General features: G+C 43.2%; 3 protein-coding genes across 9 annotated transcripts in view; 2 read left to right on the plus strand and 1 right to left on the minus strand.

Moving 5' to 3' along the window:
• The window catches only part of ADCY3 (adenylate cyclase 3), an 83,186-nt gene extending 78,786 nt beyond the window's left edge, over positions 1-4,400 (plus strand). For all 3 annotated transcript variants that reach the window (XM_030858243.2, XM_060309965.1, XM_060309966.1), the window contains 3 exons: positions 1,458-1,578; positions 2,222-2,346; positions 3,130-4,400. In XM_030858243.2, coding sequence (XP_030714103.1) covers positions 1,458-1,578; positions 2,222-2,346; positions 3,130-3,312 — 429 coding nt within the window. In that variant the 3' untranslated portion in view covers positions 3,313-4,400. The remainder of the gene's footprint in view (positions 1-1,457; positions 1,579-2,221; positions 2,347-3,129) is intronic.
• On the minus strand, positions 168-16,971 carry CENPO (centromere protein O). Of its 5 annotated transcripts, none has more exons than XM_060309968.1 (8): positions 16,820-16,971; positions 16,187-16,290; positions 14,462-14,631; positions 8,296-8,413; positions 7,347-7,606; positions 6,212-6,383; positions 5,290-5,456; positions 168-3,904 (listed from the first exon to the last, which is right to left on the minus strand). In XM_060309968.1, exons 2-7 carry the CDS (start codon positions 16,230-16,232, stop codon positions 5,320-5,322), a joined length of 903 nt encoding a protein of 300 aa, XP_060165951.1. In that variant the 5' UTR covers positions 16,233-16,290; positions 16,820-16,971; the 3' UTR covers positions 168-3,904; positions 5,290-5,319. The 5 variants fall into 5 exon arrangements, with proteins under 5 accessions (XP_060165951.1, XP_030714104.1, XP_030714105.1 ...); XM_030858244.2 differs by having other exon boundaries at positions 16,187-16,295; XM_030858245.2 differs by having other exon boundaries at positions 16,187-16,295; positions 16,618-16,971.
• On the plus strand, positions 16,712-20,096 carry PTRHD1 (peptidyl-tRNA hydrolase domain containing 1). The gene is made up of 2 exons (XM_030858251.3): positions 16,712-16,987; positions 19,383-20,096. The coding sequence occupies exons 1-2, from the start codon at positions 16,736-16,738 to the stop codon at positions 19,551-19,553; spliced, it is 423 nt and encodes a 140-aa protein (XP_030714111.1). The 5' UTR covers positions 16,712-16,735; the 3' UTR covers positions 19,554-20,096.
• Positions 20,097-21,506: the final 1,410 nt, after the last annotated feature.

Consider the following 21,506-nt stretch of genomic DNA (forward strand, 5'->3'; position numbering starts at 1 on the left):
ATATACATACATTCTTTTTCATATTCTTTTCCATTATGGTTTATTACAGGATATTGAATATAGTTCTCTGTGCTCTACAGTAGGACCTTGTTTAACCATTCTCTATATAATAGTTGGTATCTGCTAACCCCAAACTCCCAGTCCCTCCCTCCCCCACCCCCGACCTCCTTGGCAACCACAAGTCTGTTCTCTACATCCATGAGTCTGTTTCTGTTTCATAGATAAGTTCATTTGTATCCTATAGATCCCACATGTAAGTGATACCATACGGTATTTGTCTTCCTGACTTACTTCACTTAGCATGGTAATCTCTAGGTCCAACATTCATGTTGCTGCAAATGGCATTATTTCATTCTTTTATAGCTGAGTAATATTCCACTGTATATATGTACCACATCTTCTTTATTCATTGATCTGCTGATGGACATTTAGGTTGTTTCCATGTCTTGGCTATTGTGAATAGCGCTACAGTGAACATTGGGGTACATGTATCTTTTCAAATTAAAATTTTCTCCAGATATATGCCTAGGAATAGGACTGGAGGATCATATAGCAACTCTATTTTTAGTTTTTTGAGGACCCTCCATAGTGGCTGCACCAATTTCCATTCCTACCAACAGTGTAGGAGGGTTCCCTTTTCTCCACACCCTCTCCAGCATTTGTTATTTGTAGACTTTTTAATGATGGCCATTCTGACTGGTGTGAGGTGGTACCTCATTGTAGTTTTGATTTGCATTTCTCTAATAATTAGCAATGTTGAGCATCTTTTCATGTGCCTGTGGCCATGCCCTCTTAATGCTCTATACTTTCATAAGAACCGGGGAGCAGGAACTATCTACACAGTTATGTAACAGTGAAGATGTCCGGGCTGGGGAAATGGTTTTGTTAGGAGAGGGAAGTCGTTAACGCTCACTGGCTGACAGATTATTCTCCTGTTGGCTCAGCCCTGTGAGGCCAGCTGTGCTTAGCGCCAGAGGGAGAGGAAATGAACTGTGGGGACCCTGGTCCCAAGGGCTGTTCTTAAAACATTACCCTAGTTTATTTCACAACTGTGCTGTACAGTGTAAGTCCTACTGCCACATCCACTTTATGGATGAGGTTAAAGAAACACATCTAGAATGGTCATCACCCTCAAGTGCTTACAATTACTTGAAGAAACAAATGAGGACAACGATACAAAATTCAAAGGCCAGGTTCAGATAGGGTGGTGACACGACCCTGCCAGACGCATGGCAGACAGCAGCTGGGCTGGGAAGGATTTGCCTTCCCCACCACCTCTGCCCATCCTTGCCCTGGACCCAGAGGGACCCAGGTGAGCTGTCACAGTGACAAGTCAGAGCTAAAGAGGTCCCTGGCTCCCCTGTGGGAGGAAGTGCAGAACAAGGCCTGTAACTAGCAGGTGAAGGGAAGGAAGGCGCCCGGCGGGCCCTGGCGCTCACGGTTGCTTTCTTGTGCAGGAGAGGTCAGACAAGGAGCGCTGGCAGCACCTGGCGGATCTGGCCGACTTCGCGCTCGCCATGAAAGACACGCTCACCAACATCAACAACCAGTCCTTCAATAACTTCATGTTGCGCATAGGTAAGGCCTCTTGGCTCGCCCACTCCTGCCGTGCTCCCCCTGGTGCAGGGGGCTCGGCAAATCGGGGAGGACGGGGCTTAGAAACACCTGAGGCGTTTGGGCTGGGGAGGTTCATACTCACCGAGCTGGAAGGGACCTTACGGGTCTTTAGGTTGATGATCGAACTGGAAGTGCGATGAAATGGTGAGCCATCCCTGTCCCACGCTGTTGACGATGATGGCCTTCGTTCTGAATCCGGCTGGGACTTGAGTTTGTCTACCTTTCCAGGGAACCTTCTGTGCCTGAGGGCCTTGTTCACCTCAGTCCAGCCTGTTAGGATTCATGTCACCTGCCACCCACTACTGGGAAGGGGGTCTCGATCCTGGGCAAGGTCACAGGAGACTTGAAGTACCAGGTGTGCCAAGAGAGAAACTGGCAACTTCTGTCCTAAATGAGTTAGTATATTGGGGTGGCTGACATTTACCGAGCACAGAGCGAGGAGGGTGAGAAGGACACGTGACTTCTGTCCTCCGGTAGCTTAGGCTTGACGAGGAGTATGTTACATAACTAGGAGCTTTGTGGTTGGAGCCAGGTGGCAAATTCCGTGAGAAGAGTTGGTGGCTTCTGAGATGGGGCTGTGCTGAATTCTGTGCCTCTACCTCAGGCATGAACAAAGGAGGGGTACTGGCTGGCGTCATCGGAGCCCGGAAACCACACTATGACATCTGGGGCAATACAGTCAACGTAGCCAGCAGGATGGAGTCCACAGGGGTCATGGGCAACATTCAGGTACGTCCAGCAACAGAGCCGACCGTGTGCTCAGATCCCAGGGAGTGGAATCGGAATAATGCATGTTTTGCAGGGCACTACTGCCTCCTTTCTGTTGGCCCAGAACATTAAGTTGGCAATGCTGAGATCAAGGGCCACACTGGGACGACATGCTTCAGTAAAACGGAGAAAATACTTCAAACCCATTTACAAAATGCAGGTTTAAGTTCTGGATAAAAGAATGCCCTGCTCGGGCTTCCCTGGTGGCACAGTGGTTGGGAGTCCGACTGCCGAGGCAGGGGACACGGGTTCGTGCCCCGGTCCGGGAAGATCCCACATGCCGCGGAGCGGCTGGGCCCGTGAGCCATGGCCGCTGAGCCTGCGCGTCCGGAGCCTGTGCTCCGCAACGGGAGAGGCCACAGCAGTGAGAGGCCCGCATACTGCAAAAAAAAAAAGCATGTCCTGCCTCTTGGTTCCCAGTGACCCTTGGGCCTCCAACAGCTCCCCCCCAAAACCACCCTGATCTGTATCACTGGCTCTGGCAGGAAAGCTCCACAAGAAGGGCAAAGGGGACAGAAAAGCAGCCTTGCCAAGCAAGGCGACCTGTGGCTGACCTCCTAGGAGAGGGAGCACGAAGGTTACAGAGGGGTGGGCCAGGCAAACCCCACCCCCGCAACCGGTACACAGGCTGGAAGGGGCAGAAGAGCGCTGGGAGCCTGTGGATGGGGATCCTGCGTGGGTAGCACCGGGCCCCTCGGCCCAGGTTCACTCTCTAAGCCGACGCTCTCGGTTCTCCCTCTACAGGTGGTGGAAGAAACTCAAGTCATCCTTCGAGAGTACGGCTTCCGCTTTGTGAGGAGAGGGCCCATCTTTGTGAAAGGGAAGGGGGAGCTGCTAACCTTCTTCTTGAAGGGGCGAGAGAAGCCAGCCACGTTCCCTAATGGCTCCTCGGTTACACTGCCCCACCAGGTAGTAGACAACTCCTGAATGGCCTCGAGCCCCCAGAGAGTCCACACGGGAGGGAGAGGGTATTTTCTGGAATCGAAGGCAGGCCTTGGGAAAGGACAAGTGACCAAGTCCCAGCATTCCCAAGCTGTTGAGGTGCACACTCACGTAGACGTTAGGTTTAAAAATCTCAAGCCTTCATCTGTTTATGGATGTGTGAGCTCTGAGGGCGGCTATACTATTCCTTGGTGTGCCTGTAGTGCCTGTAGCTTCCCCAGAGAGTAGGGCTCTTGGGCATAGTATTGGAGTAATCCTTCCAGAGCCCTGGTCTCGACCAGCCCTCCTCCCCCAGAGAGGCCGTGGCCACTGTGAGCAGGAATGTACCAGAGGCAGAACAAGGCTGCTGCCTTTGGGCCCGGCTGGGAGCACAGGTGGGGCAGCTCTGTTTACGTACAGGGCTGGCAGCTGCTCTGTCCCCAGCTAGAACTTGGAAGCATTCACTCTGAAGACCTGCTTGCCTCTGTGGTCCGAGTTACGTGAAATGGGCCTCGTCCTGATAATCTTGAAAGGTTCTTCTGGAACCCCAGTCAGTCACCTTAGTCATGAGAGCAGAAAGTGCAATATTTCCTTCTACCTGGTGGGAGGGAGGGAGGGAAAGGGACTTTATTTCTGAAAGAAAAATATATAAACAGATCTTCTACATTTATATTTTTAACTTTCTGTTAAAAAACTTTCCGATATTGCCTTGCCTTTTGAGCTCTTGCTACAGTCGCGTTTGCTACTGCTTTAAAAGCGAATTTACAGGTATTGATAAAGAACAAGACTGTTTTATTAAAAGCTTTATTCAGCTTGAATATGATCATTGGGAAAATTCTGTTACCAGCCCTCACCTGAGAAGTGCTTTGCTGCCTCCCACACTGGTCCTCACCATGTGCCTGGAAGGCAAGAGCTTAAACTAGGACCTTGCTCTCTTCTTAAGCTGCTTCTTTCTAAATGGTGGTCCAAGCTGGCTTGACCATTCCCCTGTGCTCCTCCCAGAGTTAGCTGGGGCTGCCACACCTGCAGGTTGCTGCGTGGCCATCAGGTCTTGGCCTTGGGCAGTACGGGTGGTAATGACTCCTATTTGTGACTGGGGGAGTGGGGCGGGGCGGGAAACGGGACAGGAATTAAAATAGCGCGATGACAGGTTTTTACATCCGAGCACTAGCCCTGCGTATACTCCCAAGCCAAGGAACAAAAAGCACCAGCAGAGCAGAGGCCATGGTTACAAGAAGTGGCACCCTAACTGGACCAGGAGATGAGGAAGATACATGTACAGCCAGGGCCTGCAGCTTGCAGGAGAGGGAAGAGACAAAGGAGGGGGATCCGCTTCCCTCTGCAGTGATCAAATTATGAGACTTCTGATCATGCTTTTTTACCGCTGAGCTTATTAATACATTCTGTGCTCTACTAACATGTTCTAGGAAACGACATTAGATACATGGAACCCTCATTATTTTATCCATAGTACTTTCTCATGCCATATTCTTTGTAAAGCAGTGACCTAGAATATTCCATTCCAAACAAAAGATTAAACACACTTCCCTTCTTAACTATATGATTCATGTCATATCATGAACCTAGAGTGTTCTAAGAACTTTCTTTTCAAAAGTCACAGATAAGGAAAGTAAGGCAAAATTACTTGAAGGTATCATAAAAGCTAGAAATACTCTTCAATTGTATGGTACATACTCCCTTTACCCCCACAGACCACTCTGATTTTTCGCTAACATGTATGATCAAATCAGTATCGCAAGAGAAGAGATACTCTTGAGCATTGTAACAAGTGACCAGGCAATCATGGAGAACTGTCTGAAAATGCCAGGGTCTACAGACTCAAACTTGTCCCTAACCATGCTGGTGAGGTGGGTGTCTGTTCTCATTGCAAGGACGGTCCCCAGGCAAGGAGTCTGAGCCTTTACAACAGTTTTCAGTTCCCAGGACCTTGCTTGCAACTGTGGTCAGTACTAGTTTACTCACTTCTGATGTGTTCCCAATGAAAATAATATTCTAGGAGACCAGGCTCATATCCAGCTTGTCTCCTTTTCTTGCAAATGAAGTAAACACTTGATGTAGGGGCTTTGTAAAAAACAGATTTTCATGGGCTGCTCGCTGTTCTTCCTGTGTGGTGGATAATGCATCCGTCCCTAGAAAAAGATAGAACCTATCAATCTCATTTAGTGCAACTGTAGGAATCAGAACTTGGATCACTCACTAATATTCTGGACACGTCTAACTTTTTTTTTAATTTGGTCTGGAGCTGAGAGAGGCTTGCCCCTTACTGGTCCAATGAAATTTTGAGACCAGAAACTCTGCCCAGAGAAATCAAAAGCCTATGATGTGAAACCTGTGGCAGCTTCAAAATTTCTGCCTCGTAAAAACATTTTATCCTTTTTCTCATTATCGCCCATGTACTATGGTACACTTAACGAAAACAAAGTCATAGCAAATGTCTCAGCCATCCCTGAAAAATTCTCATTTAGAGAAGTCTCTGGAGAGCTAAGTATATGCTGACTTGTCATGTCTACTTGGTTTCACAGTGAAACGAGTCTTGGCTCTCTCCACCACAGTGACCCTATGACACAGCCTCATTAGCTGTCTAAGAGGGGTCTCCAATGAAAACAAATCATAAGCTGAAAGAACTCTAGCGGAGTTGGATGGAGCAAAGGAGAAAGGAAAACTAGGATAATTGTGTTTACTACTTACAAAGAGGAGAAGAAAATTTGGTAGAAACAAGGAAGATATTCTTGGTGTCTGTCTTCATATTTTTCTGTTCATAGTATATAAACAGAAGAAAGTGTCTCAAGAGGCCCAACTGATATAGTCTATTTCGCCCTGTTTCAATCAATCTGAGTAACCCAGGCATATTATAATTTCTTCCTGGAGGTATCCTTCCTCTTACCTTGGTAAGTAACAGTGACATCAGTTGGAAGAGTTGTCGTGAGGTCCTTATATAGCAGTCTAGCACAAAATGGGAAGGACTGGCCTTCTGGCTCCGCTTTGTAAGTAAATGACAGCAAGTTGCACAGTGAGTTTCTCTGCAAAGGCCCAGCCAGAAAGGCTTCAAAGTCACTCTAATGGGGGTGAGGATCAAAAGAGACACAAAGTATATGACAATTACAACTCCAAAGGCAGTGATAGGTTATGCCGCTTCAAACATGTCTACCAAAAACAGGGCCTATTAATTAAATCTCAGAAATAAATGAAGGACAGAGAAAGGCCTGAAAAAAGGACAAATGACAGAGATTTATAAGATAATTAAGAACTGGTAGCAGCCTAGAGTCTAAGTAAATGGCCAGGGGCTGGGGATACAGGGGAGATACTATTTCTGCCAAGAACTGCATTGACATATGTATGGCTGAGATGCTTCAAGTCTACATTCACGTACCAATTTGTTTATCTGACAACCAGGCTACATATCAGTTTAAGTTTATCTGACAACCAGGAGCTTCAGAGTCATTCCAAATGCATAAAGAGGTATAAGAGTCACTTATTTTAAGAGTCACTTATTCCCTATTTGCATTCATTTCCTACCTTTTTTTTCCCTTTTTACCTCAACACTAAGCTCAACTGCAACCCTAAATAGAAGGTAAGCCAGAGCTTAGGCAAAGATGGAGAGTATTCCTCTGTGGTATTTCAAGAAACCATTATTCTGCTGTGCACCTATACCCAAGGTTCAGCAAGACACCCGGCACATAGTAGGTACTCTATAAATTCCTGTTGAATTAAAAGTATAGCAACTGTACCCTACCACTTTGTGAGGCGAAGGAAGGGTCAAGTTCAAAAGCTTGAGAATCACCATTCATGAGTGAATAATCCCTTAACTGGTATCCATGCTTCAACATCATCCAGAGTTTCAACAGAAGAGAAGGTGGAAAATAGCTTGTATATTAATAAGAAACAAGCATTAGAAGGACAGTGGTCAAACTTCCGGCTCAGAGTTATGAAACATTTGAAAGTACAAAAAAAGAACATGTCCCTTTTTCTCCTTTTAAGCTCATCTGGGCTCACAAAATGCTTTATAAGATCGCAGATACCTGAAGTCGATCTGCCTGGTACTTCCTCCCAGAGTAAGCATTCAGGTACTCGCAGAGAGTGAACAGGAAGTGCTGAATATTAGTCTGTAAGTATTTTGCAGATATCTCCTCCAGAGGAATGAAGACTGGAATCGAATGGTGATGTATCTGAAGTGGTTTCCGCATGACAAGGTCCACAAAATAGGAATCCAGCAGATTCCCCTCAAAAGCAGTGCTGATGCAGACACAGACTCCTCGGCTGGTCAGTTTCCCACTGATCCCTGAGACAAATAAGACGATACCTTAAGAGATGTCAGGCAGAGGCAGTATCCTATTCACCTGTGCATCCCAGTCCCCTCAGCACTGCCTAGTTACATACATCATGGGCTCAAATGCTCGTTGAATGAATGACAACAGACTCTTCTCACTGACTCTAGCTCACTTTGAGTTGATAAAACCACAGAAGAATGGTGGGAAAGAAAGAGCATCCTAAATATTAAATTACTGAGGAAGAGATTTTGAACTTTTCAATTTACCTATGCTTCTTTTTTCCTGAGTGTCAAATAATTTATGGTAGTCCCCACGTCTTCCCACAATCCTCTTATGATACAGATAATAGGTAAATAAATCCTCATTTTAATGGTGAAACAGAGACTTGAGGGGTTCAAACTATTTGACCAGTGGCATAAAGCAAGCCAGCAGTAAAGGAAGTTGTAGCACACCATCTAGCACACGTCAAATTGCTAAAAATGAACAGTCTAAGCCAGCCACCAGTCAACCTGCTGCTGCACAAAGGGGCCAGTCCTGTAGGGCAAGTTGCCTAGGAAGAGCATGCCAGCTTTGTGTGTGTATGCTGAAGGGGGCAAAAGTCAACGTTCATGAAGTAAGTCCAGGACTTATAATACATCTTGCAAACTAACTCACTAGAGACAAGAGACCCAGACTGAAACAGGTCAGAAAAAAACTATACCTGTAAAACGATATGCCTGCAGAATGGCTTTCACGTTTTCCCATTTTCTCTTCAAACTTTCTTGCTCAGTAATCTCTAATGTTTGGTCAGGTTCTACATTGGTAGTAGATGCTTTAACCTGCGAGATATGTAGCAGATCAAACTGGGTACAAAGGGGCATAATAGAAATCCCATGCCCTCACCTACCTGGAAAAAATTTAAATGCACAATATTTTTTAATTATATAATCGATCAAGAAATGCTACAGTGGCCAGCCACCTGGTGCTATGAATTCACAGCAGAAGAAGAATCTTGTGGGTTATAGTGCTAGGAATCAGAAGTAGAAATTGTGCTGGCCTGGACAACAATGAACTTGGTTGGCATGGAGAGTACTGTGAGAGGAGAAAGAAAAGGATGTCAGGAAAGTCTAGGAAGCAAAAACAGCTGCGAAGAGGCAAGGCTGGGAAAGTTGGTTTGGGTCAGACTGTGCAGGTTTTCAAGTGCCAGGATGAGAAATACTGACTCTAAGCCACACGCTGCGAGATACGGCCCAGTAGGAGGTATTGGACTAACTCTCCCTCTGAGACAACTACACAAGCTGGATCAAATACCAAAGAGGAATAAGCAATCATGCAAGTAAACAAACAGAAAATGGCCCGAAGGCACTGGAGAATCACCAAAATAGCCAGATTGAAGACTAAGGATAAATGCTCTGAAGTGAGCTGGGATTTCCTGAGGTTTTCCCCCTCAGCATTTGCTGATTTTAATCACAAGGCATACAGGCCAAATAGAAAGCTGCAGGCTAAATTTTGTAGCAGTCTCACCATGCCAGGGAAACAAAAACTGGAGATCAACGTTACCAGAGCAGCCTTCCTGTGGGTCAAACTATAGAAGAGGGAACCCAACATTCTGCATACAACTTGCCCTCCAGGCACTTGCCAAATCCTAAACTGCCTATGTGTGGCTGGGTACTTAGAAACCAAAACAGAAAGAAGCTCCTGAAAGTTAAAAAGCTAAGCAGAGATTCTGGAGATCAGGGCCTGCCAAAGAAGGGGGATCTTGACAGATCTGTTCCCAACACACCCAAGCTTTCAAGTGAGGTCCCCCCGCCCCCCACCAAAGGACTACACCCTAGGAGTAAGGGCAAACCAGAAACAGACTACTTCAGCGATTAAAGTGATATGCCATATGCTATCTGCCTGTCAGAAAAAAAATGAAATTCTTTCTGGAGGAAGAGGACATAGTTCAGAATCCCTATATTTTTTCATATGATACCCATCACTGAAAAAAAAAAAATGAAGCATATCAGGGAAGAGGAACAGACCTCTGAAAACCAGGAGAAAAAAGAAGACAACAGAAGCAGATCCAAAGGGATTCAGCTATTTGAGTTATTAGGCATAGTCATTAAAATAGATTAAAAGATGAAGAACTCACACCAAGGGGCTGGAATCTATTAAAGTCAGATGAAAATCCTAAATCCAAAAAATACAATAACCAAAATCAGGAATTCAACAGGTTTAAAAGCTGACTGGACACATAGAAAAAGTAGAAAATAGGTGTATTTTCTTATCTAGATTAAAGATATAAGACATAGGTCACAGTAAAAACAAAACAAAAACTCCATACTTGGGAGCCCCAGAAATACAGGAAAGAATGAGGCAGATGCATCATTTGAAAGATGCTGGCCAAATTTTCCAAATAAATGAGAAACAGCAAGTAATTAATTTAAGAAGTGCTACAAACACCAAGCTGGATGAAGAAAGAAAACCAATCCTAGCCACATTATGATATAAAACTGCTAAAACCCAAAGACAGAACCATGAAGCAGCCAAAGGGCAAAAGACACACTATATGCAAACAATAAGACTAACATCTGACAGAAACTATGGAACTAGAAGACAATGGAAAAATGTATTTAAAGTATAAAAGAAAATACATTTCAATCTATAATTCTATGCTGAGCAAAAATACCCCTCTAAACATGAAAAATATAGTGAAATACAGCATTTTCAGACAAACAAAAATAGAGAATTTATTTCCAGCAAATTTACACTGAAAGTAGTACCAAAAGGAACTACTTACACTGAAGGAAAATAATCCCAGATGAAAATCTGGAAATGCAGCAAGTAATAAAGAGCACTGAAAAAGGTAAATATGTATATATAACTCTAAAGGCATAGTGACTATACAAACAAAAGTGTTTCATACAGTTTTAAGTATATGTAGAATTAACATATGACAATAATAACATGAAAGGCTGCATGTGTGGGAGAGAAAAGATGTTAGAAGGTTCTGTAATTATCCAGAAAGTGGTACAAGTACTAATCTAAAGTATATTCTAGTAAGAAAAAAAAAGCATGTTTTGTGGAGGATAACCACAAAAAGAATGCTAAAAGCATGTATAATTAGAGAAGTGAAATAATAAAAAAAGATCAATCCAAAAGGTGGAAAGAAAGGACAAGAAAGAAACAAAGAACAAATAAGATCATAAATAATAACATGGTAGACTGAGATCCAGATATGTTAGTAATCATATTAAAAGTTCATGGACTAAATACTTTAATTAAAAGACAAAGATTGCCAGGCTGGATTAAAAATTTCTAACTATATGCTATTGATACTTACAAGAACAAGAGCTGTTGTAGTGATACTAATATTTGACAAAGTTGACTTTAAGAAGTTTAACTAAAAGAAAAGGGAACATTTCATAATGATAAAAGTTAAGTCAACCAGGAAGATATAACAATCCTAAATTTGTTTGGACCTACTATACAGCAAAATGGAATGAAAGGGAAAAAAATGTACAAATCCACAATTACAGCAGGAGATTTCAACACATTTATCCCAGTAACTGATAAAACAAGTTGACAAGTAAATTAGTGAGGATATAAAATATCTGAACATCATGATGAACATATTTGGTCTATTTGATAGAGAGAATACAGTACCCCAAAATGCAAAACCCACATTTAATGCACATGGAACATTTATCAAAACTGACCACATGCTGGGTCATGTTCTTTGATCACAATGGAATTAAGCTATAAATCAGTAACTAAAAAAATTACTAACAAATCCCCCAATTTTTGGAAATTAAGCAATATATTTCTAAAACAAACCTATGGGAAAAAGAAGATATTACAATGAAATCAAAAATATTTTGAATTGAAATAATGAAAACATGATATACCAAAACTTGTGGGATACAGCTAAAGCCATGTGCTATCAACTGAATGTTTGTGTCCCTCAAACTTCAGAAACCTAACCTAAAGCCCAATGTGATGGTATTTGGAGGTGGGGCCCTTGGGAGGTGATTAGATCATGATGGGGGAGCCCTCATGAATGGGATTAGTGCCCTTATAAAAGAGATGCCAAAGAGCTAGCATGCCTCTTCCGGCATGTGAGGTTACAGTAAGACCACAATCAAAGAGGTAGTTAAGTCCTCAGACACTGAATTTGCTGGTGCCATGATCCTGGACTTCCCAGCATCTAAAACTGTAAAAAATAAATATTTGTTGCTTATAAGTCATCCAGTTTATGGCACTTTTGTTATTGTGGCCCATATGGACTAAGATTCTATGCTTAGAGGGAAATTTATAACCTTAAACACATAGAGGAGAAAAAAAGACTTATAAAACAGTAAGTGTTCATCCCAAGAAGCTAGAAGATACGCCATGTACACTGACTGGAAGACACAATACTATAAAGATTTCAGTCCTCTCCAAATCAATATATAGATTCAGTGCAATTCCAATCAAAGCTACAGGAGGTTTCTTTTTGGAAATTGACAGCCGATTCCCAAATTTATGCGAAATTCGAGGGGCCAACAATAGCCAAGATAATTCTGAAGAAGACCTAAACTATAGGTATCAAAACTTTCAGTAATAAACCTCTGGTACTAGCACAAAGACAAATAGACCAATGGCACAGAACAGAACTCAGAAGCGGGCCCACAGTGGACCCAAAGACCCACTGCAATACAGTGGGAAAAGAGTGGTCTTCAAGAAGTAGTACTGGATGAACTGGATATCCATATGGAAAAAAAAAAAGAAGTATGACCTCTATTTCACACCATACACAAAAATCAATTTCAGAGGGACTGTAATTCTGAAAATAAAAAGTAAAATAAAGCTTTTAGAAAATAACACAGAATATCTTCATGTTCTTAAAGTTAGGCAAAGATTAAAAGGAAACAAGAACGGTAAGCATAAAGTTAGATTCCTCAATCAAACTTCATTAAAATGAAGACTTTCTTCTCATCACAATGTTAGAGAGTGAAAAGGCAAGCCAGTCTTTAAAAGAAGATCTGGGGCTTCCCTGGTGGCGCAGTGGTTGAGAGTCCGCCTGCTGATGCAGGGGACACGGGTTCGTGCCCCAGTCCGGGAAGATCGCACATGCCGTGGAGCGGCTGGGCCCGTGAGCCATGGCCGCTGAGCCTGCGCGTCCGGAGCCTGTGCTCCGCAACGGGAGAGGGCACAACAGTGAGAGGCCCGTGTACGGCCAAAAAAAAAAACAAAACATAAAAGAAGATCTGGAATACAGATACACAAAAAATAACTCATATCCAAAATGTGTAAAGAATTCTACAATTTAATAAGAGATGTACAGCCCAATCAAAATTCTGCAAAAGTCTTAAGAAGTTCACAAGATTTTCAAGTGTCCAAACAGGTACTTAAAACCATCAGTTATATAGGCGAACGCGAATTAATCCACAATGATTTACTCCCACACTCTAGAATGAAAAATTTCTAAAACTGACAACACCAAGTATCAGTAAAGATGCAGAACAATGGAAACCTTATACACTGTTGCTGGGAATGTAAAATTGGTACAATAACTTTCAAATACTGTTCGACAGTATTTACTAAAGATAATCTGCATACCCTGTGACCCAGCAATTCAACAGAAAAGTATATATTTTTATATCAAAAGACAGGAACAACAATGTTCACAGCAGCATTATTCTTAATAGCCCCAAAGTGAAACAATCCAAATAACTCAAATGTCACCAATAAGTACAATAAGTAAAACAATTGTGGGATATTTCTTCAACGGAATAATTATATAGCAATATAAAAGAGTGACCACAGCATGCACCAATATGGATGAACCTCACAGAGATAACATTCAGCAAAAGCAGCCCGACATAACAGAGTTTATACTTTTTAAATTTATGTAAAGCTCCATAACAAGTAAAACCAATGTATAGTAACAGAAACCAGAATAGCAGTTACCTTGAGGGAAATGACTAGGAGGATTTAAGAGGGAGACTTCTGGGGTGCTGGTAGTAGTCTACACTTTGATCTGTGTGGTACTTACCAGGGTGTGTTCGTTCTGTAAAAGGATCTTCAGATTTGTGCACAACATATATACACATATGTGTGTATGTGTATACATATATATATATATATATATATATTTTTACTTTAATAAAAAAGGAAGGGGGGAGGGAGGAAGAGAATGGAGGAAAGGGGGAAAAGGAAGAGAGGGAGGGAAGACAAGAAAAAGAAGGCTGACCTTAACCCAGGAGGAATGAATAATTACTGACACTTTGAGCAAGGAAACTTGTAATTTAATGAAAAATGTAGTGTTTTACGAAGATTTTCTTGGCTGTGTGGAATTTATCAGAGAAGTATAAATACCAGAAGAAAACAAACTAGCAGACTGCTGCAATAATCCCGCCATCTAAATCACCTGGTAAATATTTAGGACCCATGTGGATAATACGTGCTCTACAGCAGAGGGTGGGGGAGGGGCACAAAGACAATCTAAAGAAGAATTTGACAGGTTTTACTAACTGAACCTGGGCTAGAGAGAAAGCTGAAAAGAGGGAAAAGTCAAAGTTTACTGTGAGGTTTCAGGTTGGATTATAGAAAGATGGTGCTAATGACAAAAGTACCAATGACTCAAGTCTGGCTGAGATTAAGGTAACAGGCTCATGTCTATGAGGGCAGGTTTAAGAGATTATTATGAAGAATTCGCCTGGCCCATCAGTAATGCCTGCCAGCTGTTAGCTGATATTGACATTAGCCGACTCTACAGATTTGATCACTTGAGGGATCAAGGACTGAAATCCATCCAGTAAGACCACAGGTAAAACGTATTACACAAATTTGCTAATTCCCAGATCATGTTTGTTTTTTACACTCTAGGAAAGCCTGCCAACGTCGATCACCCTTCTACTCACACTAGCTTGATGTTGTTTCACTTCAGCCCTCAGCTTATCTCGCAGACGTCTCAGTTCATGAATCCTGGTTCCAAGAGCACTTTCCTCTGCCTGTGCGCTCTGTGGCTCTTCCATTTTTTTACGGGATCTGCTCACTTGAGTCTCTAGTCTTTCCAAGTGAGCTAAAACACCTGAGGGAAGTAAAAAGGGAATTTCACAAGAAGCTAAGGATTTCTAACCCCAGGAATGGGAAGCACTTCAGGGAAGAACAGAGGGTGACCCTTTTTCCAGAACTCTGTGGTCAGCTAAACTGGAGACGTTGCCAACAATTTATAAAACAGGAGGAGCTGACAACAGAAGTCAATGATCAGCAACCTCTTAGGCCGAACACTGACCTACAAGCAGTCCCTGACCAAGACACTGTTCAAAAAGGGCATCATCTGAAAATGGCTAATCTCAGTTATCTATGATAATAGTGACCCAGAGGAAAACAGGGTCACCAAATTCAGACTCTCTCAGAAATTGTTTTTTTAATGCAGAATTGTTTTTTTTGGTTTTACGCATGTTTTCCCAAAGTGCTAATGCATAACTGGATTTAGACATCCACAGAGGCTTGAATAAGTACTCTGAAAAGTATTAGGAGCATAGGACTATAAAGGCACACACTGAAAGGAACCGTCCACCAATATTACTGGGTATCAGACAGGAAAACAAGCTCACCAACAGATAGAAATTCAGAGGCAATCTCAGATCCTAAGAGACTAACTAAAGACCAATATAGTAAAGGTCACAGTTTCATAATGCTAATCAACTCTAGCAGTGAAGCATCTGTGAACATTTCCTACATATTAAGACACTTGTGGGGCTTCCTTGGTGGCACAGTGGTTAAGAACCCGCCTGCCAATGCAGGGGACACAGGTTCAAGCCCTGGTCCGGTAAGATCCCACATGCCGCGAAGCAACTAAGCCCGTGCGCCACAACTACTGAGCCCACGCGCCTAGAGCCCGTGCTCCACAACAAGCCACCGCAATGAAAAGCCCACGCACTGTAACTAGAGAAAGCCCACGTGCAGCAACGAAAACCCAACACAGCCAAAACTAAATAAAATAAATTTATTAAAAAAAGAGACACTTGTGCTAGATCCTTTACTTGCAAAGCATGCAAAGAATTAAAGCATTTATTTAATATTTCCTATGCATTAGGCATGTGCTAAATGCTTCACTTGAAAAGCATTAAAAGAATTACTTATCTAATTTCCACAGCCACCACCACAATGCTATTATTCATCTCCATTTTCCAGATGAAAACACTGAGGCAGAGAAAAGTAAAATAACTTGCCCAAGGCCACAGTATTTATAATGGCAGAGCCAGGACTCCAACCCAGGTCTGACCAATACCAGTCACTGCCTCTTCCACGGGAGTAATGCATAAATGGCTCCCTCCAAATCCTGGGAAGAGTAAAGAAAGCTCATTGGCTAGAACTGTAGCTCTGAATATGAACGCTTAGCATACTAGGAATGCAACCTATTGGTCTAGAAAGGGATAAGAGCCTAGAATATGTGAAGTAATTTTCCCTGCTCCAATGATCTTAGCTGCCTGTCCCTTTAAGTCTTCAATGTTAGTTCCTTTCACCATCCTGCTCCCAAACAGGACAGGTCACACATCGGTTAGAGGAGGGAAGGGCTTTCAACCTGCGCGTTGTTTGGGCAGCAGGAGTAAGGGGGGGAAAGGCGACCCTTTGAATACCTCCTCTGGACTCGCCGTCTTGACTTAGAGTATTCGCCAGCTCCATCTCCTCCTCAGATTTCCAAGAGCCTTGCTAGAAAGCTGTCCAAGCACCAGTAATAGGGCTGTCCTTGGAGACAAAATAAAATGGCAAGAATCGATTCATATTCAGAGAAACCTAGAGGGCAGGCACACGCAACGCTGGTACGCACCCGTGCGCCCCGGACACCCCAAGTGTCGTCGCTAGGACTCCCCTTCCCTGACCCGCCCGGTCCGCTCCCCGGGTCCGAGTCGGCGGTGTCCACGTCTACCTCCCCACCCCTGCGCGCTCCTAAGGCGCCGCACCTCTGGTTCCTCCGGGCTTCCTTGCACACGGAAGGAGCTGTAAGAATGCCGCTCAGCCTTCCACCCTATCACGGTCCCGACCGCCACTGGGTCTTACTTTCCCTTACTTCCTCTCCTCTGGCTGTTCCCGCTTGCCTTCAAATCCAAGCCAACCGGTCCCAGCGTGCTTTGCACTCCCAACGTACAAAAACATGGCAGTACTCAGGGCCCCTCCCTGATCCCGGCATGCATCGGAGGATAGGCCTGGCCTTTAAGTTGTGCGGGAAGATGGCGGCCGCTGGCGCAGAGCCGCAGATCCTGGTACAGTACCTGGTGTTACGAAAGGATCTATCACAGGCGCCGTTTTCCTGGCCAGCGGGCGCATTGGTAGCACAGGCTTGTCACGCAGCCACCGCGGCCTTGCACATTCACCGGGACCACCCGCACACGGCCGCTTACCTCCGGGAGCTGGGGCGCATGCGCAAGGTGGTCCTCGAGGTGAGGCGCGGGCGGGGGGAGGGGCCCTGAGGATATCGAGACCGGAAGAGGGTGTGGTCTTGAGTCGGAGGGCCTAACTTCATGGAGTGGGTGTGGCATTAGTGGGGAGGGTGTTTGACTTACAAGTTTTGGTAAGGTTTCTGGGGCTTGAGCTATTGCCCAGGGAGCCTTACCTTGACTGGGCGGGGCCTGACGGTGTGACGAGTGGACATCGGGCCCGTTATAAATGCTTCCCGCACCCCTTCGGTCTTACCTGCGTCCCTCTTAAACAGATGCCTGTGAGGGCGGAGGCTGGTGGAGCGACACCCGCCTTTCTACCTGTGCACTGCGCCGGCCTTTTAATGGCTGCGCAGAAAAGTACTGTCCTTAACCCTCTTCGCAAAACCGATCCAGAAGGGTAAGGACGCGGGGTTCCTTATTGCAAGTGAAGTCAAACTGGAGCATTTACCTGGTTCTGACGCCAAATTATTTGAAAATAAATGTGAACCCTAGTATAATTTGAACCTAGCATCAGACGTAAGGTTCTTTTTACAGATAGCCAAACAGATCTTACCTTTACCTTCTGTCAATTCTGCCTCTAGAAATGTATCCTAAGAAAATAGCAAGATGCACCCAAAGAGCGTTGTACAAGGATAGGAGCATTTTATCATAGTAAAAAAAAGTGGAAATCACTAAATTTCCAGTACGATGAATTGTCTAAACTTATGCCCTTATAACAGATTATTACGAAACTAGCATAAATCATGTTTTTTGGAGCATATTTACCTGGCATGGAAGAGTGCTCATGATGCGATTCTAATTGAACTATATATTCTACATACAAAGTGATCCAGATTTTGAAAGTAAGAACTAAGAAAATATATCCAAATATTAAGTAGTGAGTGGGTAGTGGAATTTTGGTTATTTTGTAATGCTTCTCTATTTTTTTTTTTAGTTTCCTACATTAAGCACACATTTTATAATGAAAAAAATATTGCTTTCATTTTAAAGCAATTTTCTTCTCATAAAATTTATTTATTTTAATAAATAAACCTGGGGTGGAGGGGTTGGGTAATTCCTTCCTGGCCAGCTGGCAAAAGCAGATCATTTTTCAAGAGAAAAATTGCTGTTGGGTAATGAAACATTAAACTGTAACCTGTAGGAAAATGTCTTGAGAATCTATAAGTAGGCAGAAAAGAAACAGATAGCTTTTTCCTTTAGATTCCTTTTATAGCATTTTATAGGAAGGCTTCAAGAAATCATGTAGTTCAGACATCCCCCACTCCCTTGCTTTCAGGCAGATAAAATACCCCTTTTCTCAGATGAGATATCTGAAGCCCACAGAGAGTAAGTGACTCCTCTGAATTTAAAAGACATCTCATGATTCTGTTGTTAGCTATGACTCAAGAAAGGGCCGTAGGAGTCACCACTGATTAAATAAAGGTGGTGCTGTAGCCATAAAGACCAATAAAATATAAGACAGTGCCAAGATTAACTCCATTCACTGGGTGCTTTGTGTCAGGCACAGATCTGAGCCTGATTTCATTGAATCTCACTACTACTAGGAAGCATTATCATCCCCTTTTACAACAGGGACACAAAGGTTCAGCTAAGTCACATAACTTATCAAAGAGCACACAAATCAGTAAGTGGTAGAGCAAGGGTTTGGACTCACTCTAACTTGTACTGTGCTGCTCCTGGTGCTGAAGGAGGAGGGAGGGGAAGTCAATGCATTCTTCTTCAGCATGCCCAAAGGACTCAGCAGATTAAGAGTGGCAATCCCAGCATCCTCTAATTTGATTAAGACAAACCTCTAGTTATCTTAGTGGCTTCTGCCTTCATAGGCAAAAAAATATACCTTATGCAACATAACACACTAAGTATCTTTATTTTCTGAGTGATAGCTATGCTATTTCCTGTAATGGGATTCAGCATGGGTGATAAAGATGATGAGAAACAGTGTCAGAAGGACACTAGAGAATAGTTTGCCCACGCTTGAGTTAAAAACTGGGAACTATCCTGGCGGAAAGAAAATCCTTCTAGGTTTGTGTGGACTAGGGTGGAAGTAGGAGGGAGGTGGAGGTGATGTGATTTTAGAAATCCTTCCAGTAGTCAGCTCTTAAAGTCAGAGCTGGCTGAGGGATTAGGGATGCTGTTTAGGCACCAGAACTAGAAAATGTGTAGAGCATAATTACTGACAATGCATTCCCACCCCCACTCCCACCCCTTCAGAGAGTGAATGGCAAATGGAGCAATGAAGCTGTTGTTTCTAGAGACATGCACTACAGTTCCTTCTTCGGTAGAGCTGTTCCTCCAGTTTCAGTTAAGAGGAGCCCCCCTCCATACTTTTTTTTTTTTCCTTTGCCTTTTGTCACTTACTAAATGGGCTTTTCAGTCTGTGTTCTGCTCCTTGTAGGCCCCAGATGAGACCACCTTAAAGTTGCTGGCAGAGACGCTGCAACAGAAGAACATTGACCACAAGCTGTGGGTGGAGCAGCCAGAGAACATCCCCACTTGCATTGCACTCCGTCCCTACCCCAAGGAAGAAGTGAACCAGTATTTGAAGAAGTTCCGATTGTTCAAATGACTGAAGTTATCAATTGCTTTGATATGTTTGAGTATCAGCTGGATCCAGAAACTGCATGCCGTCCATCCCTAAGCACCGTTGTACTCCTTTCAGTGGCAATTCCCTTCCCTTTAAATTATGACAGTTAGTTTCCTGAGGGTCAAAACATGTTCATATTAAAGTTGCCATTAATAAGTATTTTTAATTATTTATAAGTTCAGATGGGGAAAGTAGGTGAGTAGCATTATCATCTATGGGTCATTGCTCAAATAGAAGATTTGGTTAGACTCCTATATAGGGATCAAGGAAATACCCTTACTTTTTTGTTAGGAATAATAGAGTTCTTCCAGTTACCCAGGTTTAAAACTTTTCCTTTGAATTCCCTATTTCTTACTCACATCCAGGTATTGTAATCATTGAATCTTGGACACCATCAACTTTGAGATATACCATTATTTTACGTGTTGTTAAGAAAGAAGAAATGCTACCAATTAAGCTGAGACATGTAATTTCATTTCAAAGATGTTAAAATTTATTTGATTTAATAAAATATGTGAAGTGCTACATCTATTTTCTTATAGTTTCCAGTGCCACCACCCTGAATCAGGCTCTCATTTCGCTCACGAGTGTCCCACTGGTCTGCTCACCTAGCGTATCCTGGTTACAAGGCAGCAAGCGTTCTGCCACCAGGTTCATATATTGATAGGATCACTGAGCACCCTTTTCAGTATAGGCTCCAACTTGCCCAGGAATAAAGTCAAGATTCCTTAGCTTAGCCCTCAGGCCCTCCACGTTTATATTTCCTACCTTTTTAGGTGAATCTTCTATTCCCTGATCCAAACTTGATGTATCAATGAAGACTCCAGTTGCTGCCCTCTAGTCTCTGGCCTGGGAGTCGAATGTTAGTACTCTCCCCCTCCCTTTCCTGCCTCTGGACTGAAACTTTGTGGCTCAAGTGCTATCACTGTCACAAAGTCTTACGCAGCCAAAAATGATAGCTCCCTTCTCTGAACATCTATTATAACACTGTTGAGTGCTTAAAATATTTCTATAAACATTTGGAGATATCTACTGAAATTGTTTGGACATCTGTGAAGCAAAGTTTATAAAGGGTCATTTGTTCAACAGATATCTGTTGCATGTCTACTGTGGCAGGCTGTACTAAGAGCTGAGGATACAAAGGTGAATAAAAGTTTTTGCCCTCAGGTAATGAAGAATCTAGTGAGAAGACAGATATATAGATATTAATACAGAGAGAAATGTACAAGGTAAAATGGGTACACTTCCCCCCACCCTCTAGATACCAAGACTGCCAAGCTACTAGATAGGAAGATTTTCCTTTATAAGAGATGGTCACTTGAAACTAGGAGAGTTGATAGGGTCTCCCAGGGAGAATTGGTAGAGTGCTGAGGGCAGAACCAACCCCAGGAACCCAAGTGAACAGAGTCTCAAGGGGGAGAGAGCAATCAAGGGCAGCACAGAATTTCACTAAATAAGAAATGAAAACATTTAGCAATTGGGAATATGTTGATTAACTTGGTGAAAGCAGTTTAAATAGTATATGAGGTGGGAATCAGACTGGAACCTACCGACAAGAATGGGAGGGGAGGTAAGAGGTGGGGACTATTTTAAGAAGCTTGAATGGGAGGAGAGGACAGTGGGGGCTGGAAAGGTGAATGCTGGGTCCCAAAGGGGAATTTACTTAGACGCTTGAGCAAGTTAATAGGTGAGAAGGAGGAGAAGGAGAAGAGAGACTGAAGTTACTAAATGGAATAACTGATAAAAGAAGTTCAGGAAAAAATGAGAAGTGGTAGGGTCAAGGGCATAAGGAAGGACAGGCCTTGAATAGAGAGAGAGAGAGAAACCTTTTCTGAGACTAGAAGAAAAGAAGTGGGGAAAAGGTATGAATATACATGAGTTTATAGTATGAATATATGAATATATGAAGGTATGAATGAAGGTATGAAGGTATGA

This window comes from Globicephala melas, chromosome 12 (genome assembly GCF_963455315.2).
Source record: "Globicephala melas chromosome 12, mGloMel1.2, whole genome shotgun sequence".
NCBI classification, from domain to species: Eukaryota; Metazoa; Chordata; class Mammalia; order Artiodactyla; family Delphinidae; genus Globicephala; species Globicephala melas.